At 38.3% G+C, this 27,897-nt stretch overlaps 1 protein-coding gene across 1 annotated transcript in view; it reads left to right on the forward strand.

Annotated features, from left to right (window-relative positions):
* Positions 1 to 27,897, forward strand: part of CSMD1 (CUB and Sushi multiple domains 1) — a 1,583,970-nt gene that overhangs the window by 209,139 nt on the left and 1,346,934 nt on the right. Inside the window, exon 3 of the mRNA XM_048226225.2 lies at positions 13,552 to 13,664. Coding sequence (XP_048082182.1) covers positions 13,552 to 13,664 — 113 coding nt within the window. The remainder of the gene's footprint in view (positions 1 to 13,551; positions 13,665 to 27,897) is intronic.

The following is a 27,897-nucleotide window of genomic DNA, read 5'->3' on the forward strand; positions in this document are numbered from 1 at the left end:
CTGAGTCAACCAGACTCTGGGAGATGTGAGGAGAGCTTGTGAAGGGGAAGCGGGCGGTGCAGACATGCCATATCTGGGCTTGGAATCGTCGCGTGTAAAAACAGGACTTGCCGCTCTAATTTCTTAATGACAGTAACAGTACGTTGAACAATCAATTATAGAGCAGTAACAAGTAAGTAGCTTCTTCAACTATCTTTGCAGCTGGGCCAATCATACAACCTACCAAAGAGGCCAGAAAATTTTGAAAATCTTAAAGAAAGTAGAAGCTATTTAACTCAGTCTTTGACCAAGAAAGATGAAATAAACTGATGGTCCCTGAGTTTAAAATCCAACATTTTTTTTTTTAGCAATGGAATTACACAACAGCTTGAATGTGTATATTTATGGTCTGTATGTTATGACAAAATGTATAATTGAAATTGATACTGTGAGTGGATTTGTATATTTTATCCTAATTGTTAGAAATAAGTGGTATGTTGAATAGAACAGAAAAATAGGCATTATTTTGAAAGGCCAGAAGTTAAGATGTGACAATAATATGTAACTTCTTAAATTGGATTTTATAGTAATTTCTACATACAGTCCCTTTCCAAATGAGGACAGAAATTTTCATTTGGTAAAGTCTAGGTAGATTCCTCACTTCAGTGTGGACGTGTGTGCAGGTGCATGTGCCTGTGTGTGCCTGTGTGTGTGCGTGCGCGTGCATGTGTAGGAGTGGGTGGGTATGTTTGCAAATGGATGTGTGATAGGTGTGTGTGTGGGGGGGTGTGGTTGTGTGTGTATGTGTGTGAAGGGTGTAGGTGTAGGTGAGTGAGTGGCTGTGTCTGTGTGTGTGTATGCAGGTATGGTGCATGGATGTGTGTGGATGTGTGTGGAGTGGGAGGATGGCTGTGTTTGTGTGCATGTCTATGCAGGTGCAGGTCTGTGCGTGTGTGTGTGTGTGTAGGAGTGGGTGGGTATGTTTGCAAATGGATGTGTGATAGGTGTGTGTGTGGGGGGGTGTGGTTGTGTGTGTATGTGTGTGAAGGGTGTAGGTGTAGGTGAGTGAGTGGCTGTGTCTGTGTGTGTGTATGCAGGTATGGTGCATGGATGTGTGTGGATTTGTGTGTAGAGTGGGAGGATGGCTGTGTTTGTGTGCATGTCTATGCAGGTGCAGGTCTGTGCGTGTGTGTGTGTGTAGGAGTGGGTGGGTATGTTTGCATATGGATGTGTGATGGTGTGTGTGTGTGTGTAGGAGTGGGTGGGTATGTTTGCATATGGATGTGTGATGGTGTGTGTGTGTGTGTAGGAGTGGGTGGGTATGTTTGCATATGGATGTGTGATGGTGTGTGTGTGTGTGTAGGAGTGGGTGGGTATGTTTGCATATGGATGTGTGATGGTGTGTGTGTGTGTGTAGGAGTGGGTGGGTATGTTTGCATATGGATCTGTGATAGGTGTGTGTGGGTGGGTGTGTGGTTGTGTGTGGATGTGAATGGAGTGTGTAGGTGTAGGTGGGTGAGTGGGTGTGTCTTAGTATGTGTGTGCATGTAGGGTGGGTGTCTGTGCGTGGATGTGTGTGCAGGAGTGGGAGGATGGGTCTGTTTGTGTGCATGTGTGCAGGTGTGTGTGTGTGTGCATGTGTGTGTGTAATTCCATCTTTTCAAAATTTTACCTGCTTGCTTCTACCCTCTCTGGATGGTATCTCAATCCAAGGGTCTTGAATGACTCCACCGCCGCAAGAGTACCGGAGACCCCCAGTGCCTGCCTCCTGCTGACACCATCTGAGATGTAGCTTGTGTGGGTCTTTGTCAGGAGAACTAGACCTGCTCGCAGAGGCCGAGCTTCCACGTTAGCCACGTGCTCTCACACACTCAGGACCACGAAGGGCTCGCCTCTTACCTCTTGTAGATGGCAGTCTTCAGCTCACTCTTGCACTCTGATGTGTCATCAGAGAGGGACATAGCCTGCAGCTTTTGCACGCACGTCCCATGGCTCCCACTTGGTACCGACACGAGGGGCTCTTCACGATGGTGGCCGCCTCACAGGGCTCCCCCAGCAACAGAAATCAGTCTCTGTATGTTCTTCCGTCCACCTCAGTTCTCTCAGGGACATACTGATGTTCCAGATTGCTTCTTGCCACCCAAACTGTCCTCATCCCTAGACCAGGAATCCATTATCAAGTCTCTAAGGAAGGGGGAGTGGTGCCATATTTTTTCCGGTTAACTGTTTGCGGCATGAGCCTGAAGCCCTGACAATTTGAACAATAAATAGATGTTGATGCTCTGAGTTTCAAGAGTCTGTTCAGAGCCATGAACCTGATTCTTTGCTCCTTACGTTCAATGGTAACTACCTTCTGAAAAGAAGAGGGACCAATGGGGGAAAGTAGGAAAGTGGGGAGGAGAAAAGAAAGGAACATTTCAATGCTTTATCCCACTGGATAAGTCACCTTGAAATGAATAAGTAGCAAAACCACTGGCCTGGGAGGAGGATGAGCTCAGTCTTCAGCGTGGGCTCTGGCGCTGTGCGCATGGCTCTGGCCAAGTCGCTGAGTCTCTCTCGGCAACCTTTCTTTTCTCCATAAAATAAAAAGCTGAAATAACTGACACCTAATGTTATTTAACGCTACTTCCTACTTTAAAATTCTGCTCCAATAAAGAACACTTTCCTATATCTGCAACCAATCTTGGACAAATTCTAATGCATGACCTTGAATAACTTTCAGCAAATAATTAGTTAACTTCAAAGTCTATGCCTAGTAACTGGAGATACAAAACTATGGAATACACCGACAATGTGTTCTGTTTTCTTTTTATTCAACATGAGGATACGTCACCTGGAAATTAATCCCAGTTTTTCTGCCACAGCTGTAGGTGACTGTGAGATTGTTATTTCTATTACAAAATTGTTCGTTTTATTTATAGGCAGTTTTATCACCTTATAATCACATGATCTTGTGATGATTTGGAAAACACTTTTTTCCCCCCAGTTTTAATGTATACATTCTTTTTTTTTTTTAAGATTTTATTTATTTATTCGACAGAGATAGAGACAGCCAGCGAGAGAGGGAACACAAGCAGGGGGAGTGGGAGAGGAAGAAGCAGGCTCACAGCGGAGGAGCCTGATGTGGGGCTCGATCCCATAACGCCGGGATCACACCCTGAGCCGAAGGAAGACGCTTAACGACTGCGCTACCCAGGCGCCCCTAATGTATACATTCTTAATTTGGGGCCTGTGTCTACCTGTCTGAGATCCTGCATTATTATTTTTTAAAACGCTAAAAATGAATTTATGGGGTTGTTGGAGAGCATCACGGATTTCGTATTTTGTTGAACATCCGGTGGTTACCAAGAACTTCACGTATACCACCGTATCCCCACCATCAAATCTGGCTGCTGTGAGACTTCCATGTGGATTATTCTGATTTACTTCTAGAATATTCCATGTATTTTCTCATCCTTTACTCTAGACTAGAAGCTTCTTGAATGCCTAAAATGTGTTAATCCTGAGCACGACTTTTAGTAGATGTCCAGGAAAGATTTCAAATCAGTAAAGAATTCTCATTACCCATCATTATACTGCAAACTAAACATATAGTAATGTTCAGACTCCAATAAAACACTTAGAGAGACACAAGTCTTAAAATAGTAATAATAACCACACAACAGATGGTTTTTTGAAAAACATGAAGCCTCATATTTTACTCCGTGGCATGAAAACTATGCGAAGTACTAGTAATGGGACCAATGCTTGAGCATCATAGAGAGAGATTGATTCCTAAAATATCTAAGTTATTAGTTAATAGTGTAATTAACTGTTTTGTGGGGTCTTTACTTTTCTGCCTTGGATGCATTCAGGCCTTGGGCAGGGGCTGATCTGAGACTCTTTCTGAGGAAATTAATTTGATTGGTGAACCATTAGATACATTAATCTCTTAGATCATTACTAACTCCTAGGGTATGTTTCTAATCTCACTCCTTGTGTTAAGCCAAGCTTTTTTATAAGCTATATTATGAGGATATCCATACTGGCATATGGTATGAAATGTGATGTTATCAATTATAGAGTATTAATGTGATTTTGGCAACATTTGGCTTTGCAGCAATTTTCTTTAAAGCAATTACATTCACTGAGAAAAGATTTAAGTTAGGGATTTTTCCCCCTAATTTACTTAAAGCATTCACTTGACATTTTAACTAAACTGTAGTTTTAAAGATATTTGACATTTTAAAATCACAAACACTATAGATTATGCAGTATGTACAGTGTGTAATTTGGGAGTGAGCGTCTGTCTGATGGAGTCATAACTTGCTCATTAATTTCTGGGAAATAAACTACACTCATACCAGTCATCTGTTTCTGTTTAGCTTTTCACTGAATCTGCTTCTTTTTCTTTTTTCTTTTTTTCTTCCTTAATACCATGTCCAGTATTCATGGAATCATGGGTATCAGTGATTTGAGTATCTTGAATGATAGCGGAGTGGAAATATTCTGAATCTATGTTGCATACAATTCATCCTAGTACTTTCTTGAGAGGTGGAAATGGAATGAACTTGTTCGATTTTGAGACTCATGTTTCTACCGAGTGAGCGTGCACCAAGCATGCAGTCCTGTGGCCACTTCCCTGTTCCTTGCTTTCCCCCACGTCCACTCACCTTCCCACGTATGCTCTGTTGTTTCCCCAGACTGCTGCATGTGAGATGTGATTCCTTTCTCCTGGTCCCAGAAAGTAGAGTAAATGAGATTCTGTAGGACACGAGGAATGGAACATCACTGGAAAAAGACACAGAGAGAAAGGCATATCTGGACCACTAGGGGCCACACTTTGTTTTTTACTGAGAATGAAATGGCTTTCTTGTTACTGTTCTCATTCTCCATTCCCTTTACTCTAATTATTCTCTTCTTCCTGCAAATGGTTGAATTAGGGTGTCAGAAACAAGCAAGCAAACAAAACCCTTAATGCTTTGAATAGGGATAATAGGGTTGTTTTCTCCAGGGGTGACCTTGGCATGAATGTTGGGGTAGACTCATGTTCTAGGTAAAACGGACCCTCTTCCAGCCCAGCCAGGGCCAGCTGCTGCCCAAGGTGGCCACAGTGCATAGTAAAGCACACTTACTCTCTTGAGGCAGAATTAAGGCAGAAAAGATGCTGTATACAGTTGGACCCTATGTATTTCTGGCTTGATTTTCATTCCTTCTCAAAGTGGTTGAAACGTGTTATAGCTTCAATCTTCTGAAATGCCAGTATTCTGAGTCACAATGTATGAAGTAGAGGTAAGATGTTCATATGGTGGCAGGTGACTGGGTGTGATGGAAACAGGGATGGGAAATCTGTTTTATTTTCTTTCTTGTTTGCTTTCATCAACTTACCATTTTATTAATCTCTGATTCCTTATAGCCAGAATTAAGGTAAAGATACCCGGTTGGCAACAAGACAAGAATTAGAAAGGATACAATTGTATGGAATCTGGAGTGAGGCTGGTCTACAAATTCACGTGTTGCTTGGTAAAGGCCAGAGATTTGGCTCTAAGTTTTGTTTTGTTTTGTTTTGTTTTGGGTTTTAGTCAACACTAAGGGAAATACTTGAACAGCTCCATGATTTCCGAGGTGTTAAAAAGAGACCAGTTGTTCCTAAAAACAGGTATTCCTCAGAGAAAGACAACAATGACATCAGTCGCCAATGACATTTCCATCATCTGGAAATGATGTAAGTGACGAAGTGAAGAGTGCTCTCAACAGCAAATGTGCAGAAAGATGGAAGACTGTGTGATTGGCCTAACATTCCTTGCTCACCAACATTCCTCAGCTGGTTTGCAGCGATTGAATCAGTGGGAGGAATGGCTATAAACATGGAAATCACATTTAGCTCTTGAATGTTCTTTCTGGTCAACTGGATCAACTCATCCTTTCCCCCTGCCTCAACCAATGTTGGATTCCATTCTTTTGTACTCAAATATGACTGTGTCTGTTCCATTTCAACTATTTGAAACAGATCCCAGGTATATATTTTATCTACAACTGTGCATGCTAAACTTCCCCAGACTCTCAAAAGGTAGTCATGTAACATTGTTTCTAGAACTCTTAGCATCGTGTTACTTTTTTTCTGAGCTAATACTGTTTAACTGCGTCCTTTCTAGGCTGGTGATGCGTAGTAAGGAGGGCACGTGTTGCATGGTGCACTGGGTGTTACATGCAACTAATGAATCATGGAATTTTACATCAAAAACCAGGGATGTACTGTATGGTGACTAACATAATATAATAAAAAATATTATTATAAAAAAATTATTACTTCAAAAAAATCACAATTCTTTATCAAACTCGTTAAAGAAAACACAAGTTTTTATTTAAAGTGCTACCACATTATGTGATATCTAAAGCTATGCTAATAACCATTTAAAATTTGTAAATGACCAAATGAAATGATCCTCAACGATTTTTGTTCTACTTAGTTTTAGAACGTGATGAGAGAACGTTTTGTTATTAAATACTGTTTTCTTGGTTTTTTACTAATTTGATTATCTTCATCTGTTAATATTTTCTTGACTGCTTCTCAGGCCCAAACCCTCCAATCTATTGTTTTATTAAACTGTTTAAGGTAATTATAGATTTCCATGCAGTTGGAAGAAATAACACAGGGAGGTTCTGGGTCCTCTTTACCCAGTTCCCACAAAGTCAACCCCTCGCAAAGCCGTCGTGCAGTGACACCATAGAATATTGACGTGGAATCAGTGGAGATACAGGCCACTTTGCAGCCCCATGAGAATCCCTCATTTAATTCTTTTATAGCCACACGTGCTTCCCTTCTGCCTCTACCACCTCCTTAACTGCTGGCCACAAACACTCTGCTCCTATTTTCGATAATATTGCCATTTCAAGAATGTTTTAAAAATGGGATCCTGTGGTCTGTAACCTTTAAGGGTGGACTTGTTTTCCACTAGGCATACGTTTCTGGTGATCCAGGAGGTGCGCGTCAATAGTTCATCCTCTTTATCACTGAATAGCAATATATGATATAGATGTGTCACAGTGTGTGAACCATTTACCTTTATTTCCAATTTTTTGTTTCTTTTTTTAAAAATCGAAGTACAGTTGACATAAAATGTTATATTAGTTTCAGGCATGCAACGCAGTGATTTGACAAGTCTATACATTAAGCTGTGCTCACCACGAGTGTAGCGACCGTCTGTCCCCAGACAGCGCTATTACAGTACCATCGACTAGATTCTCTGTGCTGTGTCTTTCATCCCCATGACTGAGTCATTCCATCACTGAAAGCCTGTGCCTCCCACTCCCCTTCACCCCTTTTGCCCATCTTCCCTCTCCCCTCTCCTCTGACAACCACCTGTTTGTTGTCTGATTTCTGGGTCTGTTTCTATTTTTTGTGTGTTTCTTTGTTTTGTTCTTTAGATTTCACATATAAGTGAAATCATAATATATCTGTCTCTATCTGACTGAATTTTACTTAGCATTATACCCTCTAGGTCCATGAAGTTGTCAAAAATGGCAAAATTCATCCTTTTTACATAGTAATATGTCCTACTACTAATAGTCCATGGTATATGTGCATTGGGGTGTGTGTGTGTGTGTGTGTGTGTGTGTGTACCATTCCATTCCATGTATAAACAGACACCACACACACACTCACACTCACATATATACACATCACATCTTCTTTATCCATCTATTGATGGACACTTGAGTTGCTTCCCTATCATGGCCCTTGTAAGTAATGCTGCAATAAACATAACATTATTAGTGTTTTGGTGTTCTTTGGGTAAATACCCAGTGGTAGAATTACTGCACCATATGGCATTTCTAGTTTAACTTTTTTGAGGAATCTCCACACTGTTTTCCACAGAGGCTGCACTAATTTACGTCCCCACCAACTGTTCATGAGGGTGCCTTTTCTCCGCATCCTCACCACCACTTGTTATTTCTTGTCTTTTTGAGTCTAGCTGTTCTGCCTGGTGTAAGGCAAAATCTCATTGTGGTTTTGGTTTGCGTTTCCCTGATGATTAGTGAATCTGAGCATCTTTTTGTGTCAGCCATCTGTATGTCATTTTTGGAAAAATGTCTCTTTAGTTCCTCTACTCATTTTTTAATTGGATTTTTTGGGTGTTAAGTTGTGTAAATCCTTTTTATATTTTGAATGTTAACTTCCCATGGAACATATGACTGACAAATATTTTCTCCCATTCAGTGGGTCACTTTTTCATTTTGCCGATGGTTTCTTTCACTGTGCAAAAGCTTTATATTTTGGTGCAGTCCCAATAGTTTATTTTTCCTTTTGTTTCTTTTGCCTCAGGAGACATATCTAGAAAAATGTTGCTATGGCCCGTGTCAGAGAGATTACTACCTATGTTTTTTTTCTAGGAGTTTTATGATTTCAAGTTTCACATTTAGATCTTTTATCCATTTTAAGCTTATTTTTGTGTGTGGTGTCGGAAAGTGGTCCAGTTTTATTCCTTTATATGTAGTTGTCCAATATTCCCAGCACCATTGTTGAAGAAACTGTCTTTTCCCCAGGGTATATTCTTGCCTCCTTTGCTGAGGAGTAATTGGCCATATAATCATGGGTTTATTTCTGGGCTCTCTTCCCCATCCCATCTACCTATATGTGTATTTTTGTACCAGAACCACCCTGTTTTAATTATTATAGCTCTCAGTTTTTGACTATTGAGAATGAAACTGCTATAGACATTTGTGTGCAGGTTTTGTGTGACCATAAATCATTTCTCTGGGGTAAACGTCTAAGAGAGCAAGTGCTTGGTTGTTACACATTTAATTTTTTAAGAAACTGTCAAACTGTTTTCCAGAGTGGCTGTGCCCACTAACGACATATGAACAACCAGTTTTCCCCACATTCTCGCCAGGTTTGGTATGGTCACTGTTTTTTTGTTTTAGCCGTTCTGCATGTGTATGTAGTGACATTTCTTTGTGGCTTTAATTTGCATTTCCCTAATGACTAATAATGTTGAGAATCTTTTCATGTGCTTATTTGCCATCTTTATATCCTTTTACATGACATGACCCTTCATGTCTTTTGCCTGTTTTCTGACTGGATTGTTTTTTTCTTTCACTGTTGAGTCTTTAATGTTCTTTGTACATTCTAGACTTATCCTTTGTCAGATATGTGGTTTGCAAATATTTCCTACCAGTGTGTAGCATGTCTTTTCATCCTCTCAGTGGGGTCTTCCATAAAAATGTGTTTAATTTTTATGAAGTCTGATATGTCCATTTCCTTTTATAATTATGCTTTTGGTGTCCAGTTTAGGAATTCTTCAGCTAGTCCTCGATTTTCCTCTATGTTTTTTCCTCAAAATTTTTTTATAGTTTTACATTTATGTCTATATTCCATATTGAGTTAATTATTCTATAGGGTTTAGATTTTGGTATAGGCTCATTTTTGTTGTTTTTCATGCTTGTGGACTTCCATTTGTTCCAGCATCAATGTCAAAGGTTATCTTTACTCCACTGAGTTGCCTTAGCACCTTGAAATCAGTTGGGCTTATTTATGTGGGTTTGTTTTTGGGTTCTCTGTTCTCATCCATTGATGTATGGATCTGTTAATTTGCCAGTACCACATGATCTTGATTACTGAATTTATAAAATAAGTCTTGCAAATGAGTAGCCTGATTTATTTTATTCTTTTTTGAAATTATTTAAACTATTCTATTGGGGCTTGAAGTCTTTTAATATTTATTTATTTGACAGGGAGAGGGAGAGAGAGTGAGCACATAAGCAGGGGGAGCAGCAGAGGGAGAGGGAGAAGCAGACTCCATGCTGAACAGGGAGCCCCACGCAGGGCTCCATCCCAGGATCCTGAGATCGTGACCTGAGCCGAAGGCAGACACTTAACTGACTGAGCCATCCAGGTGCCCCAGGGCTTGAACGCTTTCTTCTAAAATATATTTTAGAAGAATCTTGCCCATATCTTCAAAAATTCTTGTTGGGATTTTGATAGAAACAGTGTTAAACCTGTATATAAATTTGAGGAGAATTGATATCTTTATAGTATTGAGGTTTCCAAATTGTTAGCATGGTATATTTCTCCATTTATTTAGCTTCTTACTGGTTTCTTTCCTCAGCAGAGCACAGTTTCAAGGGTATAGTTTTCTACCTGTCTTGTTACAGCTAAGAATTTTTTTAAATGATTGTAAGTCGCATTGTAATTTTTAATTTTGGTGTCCATGTGTTCAATGCTAGTATGCAGAAATACAGTTGAATTTTGTATGTTCATTGTGTATCCTGTGTACTTGCTCATTTCAAGTATTAGTTCCAGGAGTTTTCTTATAGACTCCTTGGCATTATCTACGTAGATAATTGTGTCATCTGCAAAGAGAGGCAATTTTCTTTCTTGCATCCTAATCCATATGCATTGGTTTTCTCTTCTTGGCTTACTGCTCTGGCTAGATCTTCCAGCACAATGTTGAATAAAAGTGGTGAGACCAGACATCCTTGCCTTGTTCTCAGTCTTAGGGGGAAGCATTCAGTCTTACACCATCAAATGTCATGTTAGCTGTAGGTTTTTTAAGATACCCGTTGTCAAGTTGGGGAAGTTTTCGTCTGTTCATATTTAGCTGGAAAGTTTTCTCATGATTGGATGTTTAAATATGTGCAGTGCTTTTTCCTACGTAGATTATCATGATCTAGCAATTTGTCATGATAGCAGATCATACTGATTGATTTTCAAATACTGAACCATATTTACATCCCTGGAATAAATACCACTTGGTCACGTTGAAGAATTCTTGTTATATATTACTGTTGTTTGCTCTTACTTTGTTAAAAATTTTCATATCCATATATATGAGAGCTATTATTGGTTCGTTGTTTTCTTTTCTTGCAAACTTTTTGTTGGGGTTTGGTATCAGGGTATCTGATCTTGGGCTGCCACAATGAAATACCACATACTGGGTGGCTTAAACTGCAGAGATCTATTTTCTCACAGTTCTGGAGGTTGGTTACCTGGTTATCAGGGGGCGGCATGATCAGGTTCGGTGAGGACTCTTCCTGGCTTGCAGACACCTGCCTTCTCACCATTGCTCATGTGGCCTCTGCTCAGTGAATGCATGTTGGGGGCCGGAGGGGAATCTCGTTCTCTTTCTGTTGCTCTTATGAAGCCACCAATCCTATCACATTAACACCTCACACTATGATCTTATTTCATCTTAATTATCTCCTAAAAGCCCTGTCTCCAAATACAGTTACATTAAGAGGTAGGGCTTCAATATATAAATTTTGGGGCAATAATTCAATCCATAGCACAGTTTAACTTTAGTGCCATCAAATACACAAGGAAGTTGCCGTTCCACTACTGTTTTCTGGAGGAGAGTCTGTAAAATTGAGGTTAATTTTTCAAATGTTTGGTAGATGTCTTAGTGCATTTGGGTAGATGGTTAAGTATATATAACAGAATAGCATAGATCAAGTGTCTTATAAACAACACAGATTTACCTCTCACAGTTCTTGAGGCAGAGAAGTCCAAGGTCATGGTGCCAGCTGATTTGGTGTCCGGTGTGAAGGCTTCCTGTTACATAGACAGCATCTTCTTACTGTCTTGCTCCTCATGTGCAGAAGGGGCAGAGGAATGTTCTGGAGTCTCTTTGATAAGGGTGCTAATCCCATTTATGGGGGCTGTGTCCTCATGATCAAATTTTCACCTGATGGCTCTACCTCCAAACATCATCACCTTGGTAGGTAGGTTTCAACATATGACCTTCGGGGACCCAAACATTCAGTTTATGCCAGTAGAATCCTGTAAAACCACCTGGACCTGGAGATTTCTTTCAGGGGAGTTTTAATAGTTTAATAGTTATTTAGTTACAGGGTTAATCAGATTTTCTATTTTGTATTCATTAAGTTGTGGTAGTGTGTGCTTTTTTAAAGAAGCAGCCTATTTCTTGTAAGTTATTAAATTTATATGTGCATTTTTTGTAGTTTTCCCGTATTATTTTATGTCTGTGGGGTCTGTAGTAATATTTGCTATTCTATTCCTGATACTAGGTATTTGTGTCTTCTACCTCCCCCCACTTTTTCTGTCAGTCTTGCTGGTTGTTTAATTTTGTTGATCTTTGCAAAGAATTAGCTTCTGTTTCATTGTTTTTTCTGTTGTTCTTTTGTTTTAAGCTTCTTTGATTTCTGCATTTATCTTATATTTCTTTTTTTTTTTTTTTTAAAGATTTTATTTATTTATCCGACAGAGATAGAGACAGCCAGCGAGAGAGGGAACACAAGCAGGGGGAGTGGGAGAGGAAGAAGCAGGCTCCTAGCGGAGAAGCCTGATGTGGGGCTCGATCCCATAACGCCGGGATCACGCCCTGGGCCGAAGGCAGACGCTTAACCACTGTGCCACCCAGGCGCCCCTATCTTATATTTCTTGTCTTCTCTTTGCTTTGGGTTTATTTTCCTCTTCCTTTTCTAAGTTCTTGAGATGGGAATTTGGGTTGCTAATATGAGAATTCTCCTCTATTCTAATGTATATTTTCCCAATACTATTAACTTCTCTCTCAGCACTGCTTACCTGACTCCTCTAACTTTTGATATCTTGTCTTTTTCTTTACATTCATTTCAATGTATTTTTTTCTTCATTTTCCCTTGAGACTTCCCCTTTGATCCACAGATATTTAGAAGTGTGCCGTTTGGTGATTGGGGATTGTCCTCTCATTTTTCTCTTTTGAATTTCTAGTTTGATTCTGAAACCTACAGTAGCTAGAATTAGATATTCAATATATAGACTTCCTGGCAACCAGAATTTCTCTACAAGGAATGAATGTTCAAACTTATTCCTGTTGGAATCGGAGAGTTGTGTTCAGACTACACTAAATCACATATCTAGAGACAACCTACTTAATTAGCAAACTTTAGGTAACATATAAATTGATGAAGCATTTCTTTGACCTTTTGGAAAGCTGTTACTTTATAAAGCATTATGCATAAATTATATTATTATCCTAATTCACTCATTCAGACTGCTGACTTTATCATTAAAATTTCTAAATATATCTAAACCTAGTGATAGGAGAAAACATATGTAAGAATCCAAAAGACTTGTCTTGAAAACCAAACATTAAAATCAATTCATTTGACCTCTGCCCAAGGTAGTAATTGATTTTTGTTTATTACGATGTGACTAGTGTATGTTTTCAAGAAAGCTATGATTTATTTGGGGCAGATAATAAGAATAAGCACATTAACTGCAAGATGTGACAACCCACCGTCTAATAATTGAGGAGGACAATAATAAGTCACAGTACATGTAAAATCATATTTTTCCACGTAGCATGTATGAGGATGACTTTGCATTAAGTTTCATGTCCCCGGCTTCATGCAATGGTGTATTGCACAATTCCTTGAAGAAAGAATTTTCTCAAAAAATTGTTTGAATGAACTGTTACTCGAACATGCTTACTTTCAATTACGTGGCAACAACTTGAGTGTAGGTCACGTGACTGTTTAGTGACGTATCTCAAACATACCACAGTGAAAAAAGAAATACTCTGACTTCATCAAATAAGCTTGAATTACAAATTTATTTTTTTTCACTTTGTTTCTTTATTTTTATTTGTTTAGATTATCGGGATTCCAGCTGCCGTCCTCAGTCGTCAGCACGGGATCTATCCTCACGCTGTGGTTCACGACAGACTTCGCCGTGAGCGCTCAAGGCTTCAAAGCCCTGTATGAAGGTAGGACATTCCTGGGCTCTGGACACACATGCTGTCCAGACCATCTCCTACTTGCCACTCAGGATTAAAGACCTTAGTGCAAACACAAGCTGCTATTTCAGAGGTGGTTTGATGTTATAAACACTTGACTTTTGTGGAATATATTGATGATTACAGAACACCGTCTATTATAACTGCCGAACTTTCCAGGGCAAGCCATGTATTTAAAATTTTGCTTTATGGGTGGTACTCTTTTTAGTTGGAGAAGTGGTTTTTCTTTTGACATGTGGTGGAGAAGTTTTGAAAATTTTGAATATAACAGCGCTGCTTTTCTATGAAAAATTCACTTTTAACTCAGGAGTGTTTTAAGAATTTAATTCTTAAACTTTTTGCTGGACGGTAATCCTGTTAGTGCTTAAATAAAGAGAATTCCATGACAAGAGTTTTTCTTGTCAAAGCTGAAACTTTTAATTGAGAGGATTATTTTGGTTTTTCTGTTTGATCATTGCAAGGCATCGGGATTTTGTTTGTGTTTTCAGATTTTGTGCCTAGGGACCCTTTGGAGTCTTGATGTTGTTGAACTACTGTTGAACTTGGGGACAGAAATTTTAAAAAGATGAAAGAGAATCCAACCTTTGGGAGAGAAAGTAATAAAAATGAACCTTTCAGGAATTCAGTTTTAAGAAATTACCGGTAATTCTTTAAGTGTAAACGCTGAGGTGTGTCTGTTTTCGCCTTGTTTTTCAGAGATATTTAAGATTTTCTTTCCTGTGTAATCCAGCGACTATTATTTTTAATATAAGTACACTCCAGAGCCTGTGAATTGAAAATAGGCTGCAGGCAGGGGTATAAGCTTGTCCCTAGATTCACATCTGTTTACTTACTATTTGTTCTGGATTAAGTCACCTCTGCATGTGCTTTTGTTTGGAGATCTCAGTGCACTTGGGGGAAAAATCATTCTTTGTGGAAAGATAAAATCTAGTGTGCTTGTGCAGCCGAACTTGGCTACTATGCGGTTATCAGAAAACATAAGGGTAGAATGTCCTCTTCGCACAGGTGTATAGACAGACCCATTTATCCTTTTATCCAGTGTTTCAGTTGGAATGATGTTTAAGATTGTTTACTCTTCTGACTCAGTGTCTTTCAGGCCACTGTATTTATATATAAACCGACATCAGTATATTTAATATACTTAAAAGTGTGTAAGTCTATTACCAAATGGGAATAATTTAATCTTTGAGAGAAACAAGCTAATTTACGTTTAATAGGTGCTATTAGCTTTCAAATGTGCATATACCTACCACTTCCTACCCACACTAACTTCACATAATTTCTTTCTTGCTCAACATTACGAACGTGTTTCTAAGGCACCCTGTCCTAGCTTCCCGTGAAGCATAACTTGTCCAGTAAACATATCTGGTATTTGCCCTAATGGTTGATAATGCTTCCATATTTTAGAAACTGGCGATTTTCCTCTCCTTCCCGACAAAGTTGGTACTTGAATATTACATTTTGCTCAATTTCCTAAGATACATGTTGTGGAAACTCGGTTGATACTGAATGATTGCCAAATGAGAACTTCTGTTGACTCTTTCTAGCACTATTGTTGCTGGTATTACTGGTTGTCCTGATGGTACCTAACACACGGTTGGTGAGATTGTTTCTGTTGGAAAGAATATTTACTAGTTATTTTTAAAAATGAGGAGAAAATTAAGCAGGACCAGGAGTTAAGTTAAATGCGTATTTTAAAATCGTTGATCTGTGGACATGCTCCTTTTGAAATTGATATTTTAAATAATGACATTATAATATAGCCTGATATTTACAAGCGATGCAAGTCTTTTTCTTGAATGGAAAAAAAAAAGATATGGCATTAAAAAGTGCTTTGTCAGCAAAGCCAAAATTGTATATAATATTTAGTATCTCTATTTACAAAATATTTCTCCATTAGCTGAAAGGTCTCCTGAGAAAATCAACATGTACCATCTGGAGGAATAAAGTTAATTGCAGTCTCAAAAGAGGATTAAGGACTGGAGAATTTATCCAGAAGAGAGTAAAGCTTTCACTGCAAGCACCAACTGATTTATCAATAGTCTAAGTTCCCACAGGGAAGTTAGATACAGCTATAGGCAATGTCACTGAAAAAAGTGAGATTTTATTAAAAATACTGCATAAAATATTCTAACATTACTGTTCAAATAAAATACAAAGCAGAACCGATGATAATAGGTGGAAAATCATGTATATTTTTGGGGGGGGAACCAGAACACTGAATCCTCTGGGGGACTCAGGTTTCCTTGCTTCCCACGAGTTTTTATTTTGATGACACGGTCTTCCAAGTAATTAATATAAGCCAAATAATATAATAAAATTCTAAAGTCTTATCCAAGACCTCTAAAGGAAATTTAATTTAGATATAAAACATTAGATCAGCTTGTTCAAAAAAATAATATTCTGTAGTCTTAAACTGGTACTGTTTTCCAGTTAAAATAAGATTTTATTTAATATTTCCAGATTGATGTTTAAATTTTTAATTTAAGTGCATTTGCTTAAATTGGAGAAAATGTTTCAAACTTTTAAAATCTGTCTAAACATAACCTTGATAACAAGCTTAATCCAGGCACCGAACTTTGTAGTTTTCTGGCAGTAATTTGGAAGAGGTGTTATTTACATGAATTATTATTCATGCATGGGAATATTATACTGCATAATGAGTATGAAAACAATAATTTAAAAATTCTAATTAATTCATTCAGTCATTGAATTTAACCCTGGAAATTAAATGGAAATATTTATAAATTTCACAGTAACATTGCTCATCTACAGTAATTGACTCCCTAAATATGGAAACCTTCAGGGTCTTAGTAACTTTATAGACTGTCAATGAAATCAACATAGTCCAACGCAATAAAATTGAAGTTACCAATTTAATAGGTATTTTGTAACATTACATTTGCTAGGTTCATCACTGAACATTGTTCTTTATCATAAACCAAAGAATTTACATTTTTTTGGTAAATTTAAAACAGAATACATTGAGACTACATGTAACTTACCATGCATGACATGAATTACTATTAGACCTCCTATATTTGTCCAATATTGAAGTATTATGTATGCAAATAGCATTTATTTGTATATTTCTATTTGCCAACTTTATTTCACTAAAATTTCAATTACCAAAAAATAAATTGCTTTATTTCATCAAAATTATGTATGACTTAGGAAAAATATCATTTAGGAGATCAGAAAATTAACATGGCCTGTCAAGTCATGAGAAATATTATGTAATGACAAACATGCATGACAAGGCATGGCCATCACTTGACTTGAGGACAAGGAGAACAAATGAGTTTGGTAACATAAAAATCTAGACAATGTGCCCCAAAACCTGTCACTCTTTTTATTTTTTTTTCACTTTTTAAAAGGAGACACCTCTTTCTTTCTTCCTTTTTCTTTCTTTCTTCCCCTCCCTCCTTCCCTCCCTTCTTCCCTTCCTTCCTTCCTTCTTTCTTTTTTCTTTCTGTGATGCCTCTATTTCTAATGTTTTTTTCTTATTTGTGACAAAGTAAATTAAATTTTAGAAACACTGGCAAATATATCATGAAAACTCTTCAATCTGACATTTTAGTTATTTTGGTCTGAAGTCTGATTTATTTTTAAATGACTTTTCTTGCGTTAATGCACATCTTTGTTTTTGTTCTGGATATCATTCAAATGTTTCACAGTTTCCTAATTTTTATTTGCTGATGTTTAGTCATTTTATTCTTGATTACATTTTTAAAAATGTAGTTTTCACAAATGATTTACTATAATAAATTTAGGTTGGTTTTTTAGATACTTTTGCAGTTGAAATAAGTTTTCTTGAACATTGGTTGTATTTTTTATAATTCTGTATTTTCTGTGAGATAGAATTTTTATGTCTAATACCACTTACATTTGGGTAGAAAACAGCAACTCCGTGATTCAAATTAATGAGTCCAATGTGTATTCACTAGAATCAATAGTTTCCTTGTATAGAACATTCTTCAAAAGTGTAAGGCCAGTCCATCAGCTGGGAACCAAACTTTCTTTGAACAATTGGCAAAGGTTTTTTTTTTTCTTCTATGAGACAGCAGATGTTTTAAAGGAATCAGAATGAAAATCATACGCATATTTTGACATGGATATTTATATCTGGTGAGGTAGAAGGAAGGTTACACTGGATTCTTGTCTAAGGCAAAACTGATAAATGGTGGGAAACTATTCTTTTCAAGATTTCTTTAAAAATAGTTGCTGACATGGTAATTGAAAAGGGAATGTATTTAACAACAAATATAGATAGCCATATATTTTGATGCTGATTTCACAGACTCAGCTTTTCCCTCATCTTTCCAACGTTCCATCTTAGAATATACGGGACTTCAATTTTATGTATGTAATATAAGAATCTGAGTGTCAGATCTATTTGAATGAAACAAATACTGGAGGTATAATGAGGAGGGATTTGACATGCTGAATAGTAAAAATTTGCTTGTGGCAGGAAATCGTGTTTCATACAAAACAGTTCATTAATTGGAATGAGAAAAACAATTGCCCATGAAGATAGTTTAAGAACCTCCCCTGTGTTATAAAATGCTCTTCTAAAGGAATTTTTCAGGTTTTTTTTATTTTTTATTTTTTTGTCTTTAAATTATTCATTCTATCAGTTATACCCTATGTTCTGCTTACTAAGATGTATGTATCTCTGTGGATAGATGATAGATACGGGATACATATGTGTGTGTAGGATGGTGTGGACTCCTGTGTACGTTTTCTTATTGAATTCTCACAAGATTCCTATAACTGAAATAAAGCTGCCTAATATTACCAGGTAGAGAAAGTGAGGTCATAACCTGCAGTAATTTAGCTGGCCAAGCCCTCATAGCTACAGAATTGTGAAAGCAGAGATTAAGTCCATCTCTTTCCCGGAGTTGTAATTCTTAACAACTCACCATGTAGCCTCTCATATACTTAACGTTTATTTGTGTGCGACATATGCAAACGCACACTCGTGAATGTGTGCATTGATATGTGCGCACACACACACACAGAATTACATTTTTGCATATATACATACACAAATACATTTGTTGTGTATGGACACACATAAGTATACACCAGAGAATGTGTATGTGGTTATGCAAATGGACACACAGATGTCCTCATTCATTCTTTCTCTCATTTATTTATTTAGCATTTCACTGAGCATCTCCCAGAGATCCAATGCTGAGCTAGGTGATAGTTATAGAAAGACAAGAAGGGGCGTGTTGGGTCTGAAGCCATAGTGACGGAGAAAACGTCCTCATTCAGGGGAACATAGAAAGTAATTGGTGTTTGACAAGGTCGGGCAAAGAAGGAAGGCCACCTGCCCTTGGCGGCCAGGTACAGGTCATTACAGAATTAATGCTTGGGCTTTATCTCAGAGACTGTGTTTAAAAAAACTCCTGTGGCTAATACCTTCCTTGTGTCAGGCGCTGAATAGAAGCTCTCCAGGGAGATAGGAATGGGGGATCTTTCTGAGTGAGGAAGAGTCATGTACAAGACTATGGAGAAAACCAATTACTGTGTTTAGGAATGCAGAAGCAAGGGGAGGTTGATGGAACACTGCCTGGAGGGGGAAATGCCGGGCCTCCGTTGTCCTCCGAGTTCACAGGGACCTGGAGCAAGGGCCCTCTACCCCCCTCACTCAAGGAGGTCGGGTTTACGTGGTTTCTTCTGTGCCATCCTGAAAGAAAAGGCTGAAAGAATTCCACTGGACTATTAAATAAACTGTAGCATTTATTCTGTGCTTCCATTTCACAATTTGTCACCTTTTGGCCCTTCAGTCATGACCATGGTGTCAGAAACCATGCAAGGAGAGGGAAGATATGTATCCAGTAAGTTCCGAATTCCCACAGCACTTTGGCCTTCAGAGTGGCTGGCCTTTGGTACACCATCTCTCCTGCTCCGCTCTCTCTTTGTCATAGAGGACAGTACGGACTCCAAAGGAAAATTTGAGTTGACATATGTCACCACGTAAATATTCAAAACTATTTTTTGATAAGAAATCTACATTTGACCACAACTTAATTTCATCTACTATCCACCCCCCCCAATCCCTAAAAGGAAAACTGCTAGTGAGTGCCCCAATGAACTGATGTGAATTTGATTTTCCCTCTGGTTAACACATCCTCTCATCTAGAAGTTTCTAAAACAGCACTGGAATGATTTAAAGACAAAGAGATTAGGTAGTCCACAATGTGCTCAAACTGTTCATGTTTAAAAAATAATGGACTTAATACAGGCCATTAAATTAAGCTTGCGGGGACTTAAAATGGATTAATTTCATTTATTATACATTTACGTCATGGATGCAAACAGCCAACATTTTCATGTACTCCTTCGGTTTTCACTGGGGAGCAGGAGATCTTGGCTACAGTGCAGCCCTTTCATTCTGGGGTTCACCGAGTCAGTAACTCCCGGGCTGGGGTGGGGCTCTGGACCCACCATGTGTTTTTCGTTGGCTGAATATATTTGGCATTTCCCTCTGACACATCCCTCAAGCAGAATTTTCTTTCCTTTAACACGTGTGGCTCTGGACTTAGAAAGAGCAGCTAGATTATTACCCTTCAAGCTCAAAGCTTTACTTAGAATGTCAGCACTGATTTATTTCTCCCTTGAAGTGATTATCCAAACTCAACCTGAATTAAAGCGTGGGACAGGAACGGCCCACCTGGCCAGAGAGAAGTCTTTCTGACTACGAATGGGGTGGCAAAGCTACTGCCGTTAGCTGTCCGCTAGCCGACCTTGAACGCTATCTTGGATTATAATAAGGACTGAGGCTAGAACAGATGGGAACTTCTAGAATCCCTCTCCGCCTGACTATTTCAGTCGCGTGGGTGGGTAAAGGGAGGTAAAGACACACCTTTACCTTAGAGTGAGCAAAGCTGTTGGCTCTCCTAGCACACCTTGTCTGGGCTCACTCGCCAGTGCCTGGGTATCTTTTTTGTTCTCGATTTGCAGGGATTTTCAGCAGCAGCTGCAGGAGAACCTCTAAGCAAAGATTTTAGAACAGCACTGGAAAATAATTACTGCTGTTAGTAGTATCAGTACTAACACTTCCGAAGAGCAGAGGCCTAGAAGAAAGAGGCTTCCTTTCTGAAAGTATGTTAAGGCACTCAGATAATGGAGCAGAGAAAAACAGGTGCAGGCCTGCCCTAAAAAAATGAGTTTCACCAATGAGCAGGGTGTATAGAGAACCCAAGGCTATTGACGCACTTGAAGCAAGAAGAAAAGATAAGTGCCAGAGGCAAAGCCATGTCCGTCCAGCTCCCCCAGGAGGAATCCATGCTCCTGACGGGATCATGGAGTCTGAGAGTCCCTTGAGCAGCCATGTCCGTGGGGGTGGGGACACAGGGATCCACGTGCATCTGTCTCTATCCTGTATCTCTGACTTTCTTAATTTGGGGGTCATGGATCATCTCAATTCCTACGAGGCTGTGAAATGACATGCACAATTTTCTGTGTGTGTTTTTCTGTGGGAAACATTTCCCAGGCTCCAGCAAGTTCTCAAGAGCTCCACAAGGAATGAAAAGGTCAGAATGACTTGTGTAGATGGGTGTTAAAGCTCTGCTCACCTGTGGCATCAAGTGTTCTTTTATCTGATTTCTATCACTTCTCTCATTTCTCTTGTTTTGACCGCACGTCTAAGCAAGAAGCTTTCAGGTTACGATGCGGTGTCACGTATAGGCCGAAAGTGAGAGAAGAAAGACTGTTATATCGGTGTGAGTAGTATAGTTCCTGTGAATTGCAATTTATTAATTTAACATTTTGATTTTATATACATTGGTTCTGTGAACTTAATTAATGTGTATTTACCCCCAGAGAGATGAAATCCGCTCTCATACATTAGAAAATCTAGTTTCTGATTCAGTAGGAGTAGATTACTATAAATTCATTAAAATAATACATTCTGCTGAGAGGCCTATGGAGAGAGACTGGGCCAGTCTTTTGCCTTGACAACACACACACGCACACACACACGCACATGCGCGTGCGCGCACCTTTATTGTATCACTATGTACAATATTCCTTCGAGCGTCACTATAAGGAATTTTTTTTTCAAATTGCTCATACTATTAAAAAGATTCAGTTAGTTTTAATCCTGTATGTATTGATATAAAGGGATGCCCATAATATATGAAAGGAAAGAAAAGACAGTATAATCCCATTTTGGTGAGAAACGAGTTCTAAAGTACTTGCACAAGTGTGTCTTCGTGTGTGTGTGTGTCTGAGTATCCACGTAACATGTATATGCATTGCATACGCACGTGTACGCTTGTGTGACTATTCAGGGAATTGTAGAATATTCAGGGAATTGTTAAAGCACATTACTTTGGGGAGGAATTGGAATGGGAGGAATTAGGAAGAATGATTGCTTGATTTTTCTCTGTATAGTTGCATCATTTAGCTTGTTGCAAGGAGCATTAAAAAATTAAATAATGAACATCCTAAAGGAAGCTGTTTCTGAAGAGGATGTGGAAATCAGTATTCTTAACTGGATCTCTGGCTCTCACCTTGAAGTTGAGTGAAAGGTTGAACCAGGTGATCAAAAGTTCTTCAGTATTATATGGTTTTCAAATGGCTGACTTACTGCCTTCGAAGGCCATCACTGCAGCTGAAATGTTTCCATCCTTTGAAAATAAAAGAAAACAATGCATGCTCACTAGAAGTCCACATACAGAAATAGTAGCCTGTCTAAAAGGGACATGATAAAAGGCAAACTAATTCCATAGAAAAGGCATCTTCCAGATCAGTATTTGGTAACAAAATAAGGATTGATTAATGTTTGTTCTTAGATGGAATTCCCAAACCATGAGTAATGTACTTGCATTTCTTAAAATATTTTCTCTTGATTAGAATTTATTTTACTCTTTGTACCCACTCATCTCCCAAGATTTTATATATATATATACGTATATATATAAATATATATACGTATATATATATATACACATATGTATGTATATATATATATATACACATATGTATGTATATATATATATATGTTTTTTTAAACCAATTTCTTGTGTCAAATTGCTTCGAGTTTGTAAGCATATATACACACAATATTTGGAAATAGACTTATCTCGGGTAATGTTTGAAAAATAAAAATTGATCATTATTTAAGATGAGCCTTTACAAACAAAAATGATGAGACACTGATTTTTGAATAGTCTCTCTTTTTTTGCTGCCATGGATCTGCAACGTGTGACTCAATACAATGGAAATCAGATGACCTCTCTCACCACTGAAAGACTGTCAACCACTGGCTAGCTATTATGTGGGTACTGGGGATGGAAAATATTAGGGGAAACTAATTATGTAAATGTCTACACTTAGATGAGGGCATGGATCCTGAGGTCTGGTGTGATCTAGTTTCCCAATCACTACAAGTGTGCCCCTCACAGGTGTTACAGAGGCATTGATTGCATCAGATTCCTCCTTGTAAGATGAAGAATGAACAGCACCTGCCTCAGAGAGTTGCTGGGAGACTTACAGAAAATTAGCTCCTGTGATGGTTTGGCTCAGTGTCTGGTTTGTAAAAATTTTAATCTATGCTTCTAGTTCTGCAGACTGGCATCGAAGATGCCCTCAGTAGGTGTGGTGTGTCATTATTTCATCAAATTGTGAATTATATAATATATAATATTAATATATTATATAATATATGTTATATATTATAATATAACATAATTTAATGCTTATTCCCTTCTCTCTTGCTAATATCCTCTTTGCCCTCCTATTCTTGGACACCTGTGTCTACCTCTATCCCACCTTCTCTCCACTTTAAGTCTCTTCATATTTTTTACATAGTGAAAAAAAATTGCCCGATGTTGATGATTTTATGTTTTTCTAAGCGAGAATGCAAAATGCCATTTTATCCCAGCTAAGGGGTTGGGTGGTACTTCTAGTTTTAGGACAAGCTTGGAAATTCCACATTGTGGTTAGAGTTACTTCTTAATTTTTCTCAAACCATAACCCTCGTATGTAGGTATTGTTGCTGTTGTTCTCTTGTGGATTTGTTCATTCTTTTAAAATAACAGGACTATAGAATAGAGATCATGGAGGAAAGGCAAAATTACATTTTTTTTTTTTTTTACAGTTGCTGATGATTATAATTGCTTAGTCTGAGGTAACAGAAGGAAAAGATGTGAAAGAATAAGGTTGATTTGGATTATGAAAAGAAAAAAACAAAACAAAACACAGGCATACATTGAAACCAGAAGGATCTAAGAATGCTGGAAAGGAGCCTTAAGTATTAAAATTAGAACAAAAATATTATAATGTGATATATCAAAATCATTTTAGTTTTAAAGATAGAGAAACATCTCCCCTCGTTGGATCCTTTTGTGAAAGATATATATGTTACATTACATATTCTCAATCTGTAGCTATGTGGAAAGCTTAGGCCTTAAACCATGCTTCACACTCTGATGTATGATGGAATAAACACCAAACATGCGTCCAAATGATAAAAACAGATACGAATGTTTATCTGCAGAGTTCTTAAACCTCTACCGGAGCTTCAGAATTCATTTCCATTCCTGACTTTGCATTTAGCATGTAAATTTATTACCATTTCTGATATTCTTGCTGCCTAAGGTTGACAGGTCACTGAATGTCAAACAGGCATCTGTGTTGCTAAAATCTAAGCATATTTTTCAAAGGGTATGTTAGTCTAAAAAATTTCCTACCTTACTGGGCAGTTTCTTCATTTTAATTGCTTCCTTTAAATGTAGTCAGAAAATGGCGATCTACAGTCTCTTCTGAATAATAGATATGATGGAGACCTCTGTAGAGTTTGTATTTCAAGAGATGGTCCGTTATGAGTTTATTCTTAGCTTCAACCAAACGAGGCACTGATTCTATTGATTAACTTGAAATGGCATTGTATAGAATTGCCCTATGAGTTGGTCCATTTTCTATATTTTTAGAACAGTTCTAGATTTATAGAAAATCACTCATCTCTTATTATTTTAAATGCTCATGTCACCTCTCATTCCTTGGTGTTAATCAGAGGGGCGGAAACCAAAAGAGGAAATATCTTTGTATCCAAGCATTGATCAAAAGATTAAAATTCAGAGGTGAAATTAAGCTTACAAATCAAGAAAACGAGTAATTTTGTATTTGTGTTCTCCCAAATATTTTCTCTAAAAACCGATTATGGAATATCTTGTACTGCTCAACTACCCATTTCATGACAGTAGAGGTTGAAATGCCCTTTCTAGACGGCCTCTGTGTTTGTTTTAACTAACTTCCTTGCAGATGTTCTTGACATTGGTTCTCACAAAATATAACCTTATGTTTCTTTCATCCTCGGGGAGAAAAAATATCATTTAATGAAAAAAAGAGTGGCCTGGGGCCTGTCAACTTGCAACTTTAATTTATACACATTCCATTAAGCTGCTGTAGTCATTTAATCAAAAGTATCTTCAAATTTTAAGTTTATTTTTTCGAATCAGACTTCTCTTTTTCCTTAAATATGTTTTTAAATATTAGAATAATGGAATGGAAAGCTGCATTTGGGCAGAGAGGAGGGTGGGTGAGCAGACAGCTGGTGTGTGGGGGGCACTGCAATTTCCTCCTGCATTTCTGCCCAAGTGTAGGAGGGTAACAAATGGGAGATTTTGTGCAGGAATGAGATGCTGAACAATTTCAGCTTTGGATGCTTTAGCCGTCTTAACTCATAAAAATGAGATTTTAACATTCCACATCTTATTTTTCATTTTTGAAGCTTTCACACTTGCTCAAAACCTTCCCATATGGCACAATTCTGACATGTGTATCAAAATTTACGTATTTACTTGACTCTTTTTTGGAAGAGAAGTTCAGATGCATGAATCATAAGCACAGTGGTAATGAATTATTTTTATATTAAGTTCACCAAGTCAGAGGAACTAGCTGGAATGTGTTTATAATTAATCCTTATATGTTCATTACCAAAGTTCCTGAAAAATTAAGTGAAGTATCATTTCATTCGTAAACTACCCTATAAAATAAGTCAGTTTGTACTTTCAGTGTAAACAATGAACAGAATATAGCATTACAATGAAATACAACATTACATACAGCATTGACATCGCACAACATACTTTAGGTGTGTTTTAACCACAGACAATGCAATTGTTCCAGTTTTCAACAACTTCAGTACAAGATGCCATCGAGCATGTTAAACCACAGTCACATTAACACTCTATAATTAAAAAAAAAAGCCTTTATTGTACATTAAGTTTCATTTAATCCTTACAACTTTGTAAGTAATGACTTTGCCCCCAAAGAGTTACCCTGAGAGGTAAGGTAACGCTCCAAATGTGATATTGCTGTGCAGGGGCTGAGAAGAGCTAGAATTTCAGTGCGTTCGCTCTAAAGAGAACTGGAAAACTTCTCTGTAAAGGGCCAGATTGTATCTTCTCTTGGCTTCCCAGTGTGTCTGGTCTCTGTCTCTGCTCTGCTACAGTAGGAAGGCAGCCCTACTCAATGGTTGCATGAATGAGTATGCTTATGTTCCAATAAAACTTTATTTACAAAGATAGGCGGCCATTGTGCAGGACCCCTGCCCAAAGCCAGAGCTCTTTCCTTCTCTCCGAAGCCTGGTAGTCTTTCCTGCTGTGGTGGTTTGGCTTCATTATTTCACCCACCCTCTAAACGGGCAGTAGAAAAGTCAGTGACCCTTACAAAGGGCTACCTGCGCAGGACAGGCTAGGCGTTCTGCTGTGACTGACAGGACAACCTTGTGAGTCCCCTGACTAAAACACCAGGGGACTCAGGGCTTTAGGAAATTATTTTGAAGTTGGCGATTAACGCGTTATTTGTTGATACTTTCCATAGAGCTTATTTACATTTTTGCTTTTGTATTTTGTGTGCGAGACCTGGCCAGTGCGAGTGTCTACATTTGCTGTAGTGTGTCCGGTGTCACTTCCCGTTTCCTCTCTGTGTGTACTTCCTTCTCAGAAGTTCCTGGGCCCATGGGCATGGCCCTTCGATTTCAACCCTAAAGGCACTCCTTAAACTTCTTCCTCTGAAACATGAGGTCAACTCCTCAGATCCCAACTTCCAACCCATCCAGGCCCAGCGGACAATTAGCAGGACATGTAGGAGAATGAGGGGGCTGTGAGGTATGATTTTTATGTGGTTGGGGGGAAACTTGAGTTTTAAAAATCATTTTCATAGAACATCTATCTGTCCTTTACATTTTCTGACATCTTGTCATTTTGGATGTGGTGAATGAACAACTGGAGGCCCAGTGGTGAATAGTTTCTAATGTTTAGACCTGTACCCTCTGAGGACACGTGCGCAACGAAATTCTCTTGTGCCGTTTGGGAAGGGTTTGGAGCACTTTACAGTATAAAACTGTGCCAGTGGAAAAATCCTACTCAGCATAACTAAATTGTAATATGTGTACTATTATGCTCACTGCCATCTGACAGCTGTTTGGTTCCTCTGTGAAATGAATTAGTGCTGTCATTTTACTAATAGACCAAAAATAAAATTGCTGGCATTGTTTCCAGCAGCCAGTTCGAACAGAAGCCAGTCTGAATGAATTGCCCTCTCCCTGGTCACAGTCATGCCTGTTACAGGACAGGCTATCAGAATATAAGGCATTACTCAGAATATTAATTGAGGGAAGCAAAGCACTTCTCAGAGCGAGTAGTACTTAGGATTGGCTAAGAATAACCACGGCTGTTTCTAAACCACTGAGTGGGTCCCTTCGAAGGTGACTGTCAAGGCATGTGCTGCTCTGCTTGGAGGATTTGTCTGTGATCACTCACCAAACTCAAATACGTCTGAAGCATGTTTTATGCTTGTGCTAACCCTAAGGATGGTTTCGGAAAAACCACGTCCTATCTCTTGGAGCTTACGGAGGAGAAGGGTTATGCGTCTTGCACGGGGATGATACAATGTTACACAAAGCCACGGTTTTCTTTTTGACCATAAGCAACAACCACAAAAACCCTAATGTTTTAGCAGAATTCCAAACCCAGGTTGATTGTTTCATGGCACGTACAATTATTCACTGAACCTAAAACCTCGTTTTACTCTTTAGGACACACTGATATAGATGGGAATTAAAATCCCCGTTTTACAAGTGAGGAAGTGAAGCTAAGCAGTGTGTCCGTGCTCACACAGCTCGTGGGGGGCTGCTGCCAGACTTTAAAACCTACTGTTAGACAACTGAGAAGCAAAAAGATGC

This window comes from Ursus arctos, unplaced genomic scaffold (assembly GCF_023065955.2).
Source record: "Ursus arctos isolate Adak ecotype North America unplaced genomic scaffold, UrsArc2.0 scaffold_27, whole genome shotgun sequence".
Lineage (NCBI taxonomy): Eukaryota > Metazoa > Chordata > Mammalia > Carnivora > Ursidae > Ursus > Ursus arctos.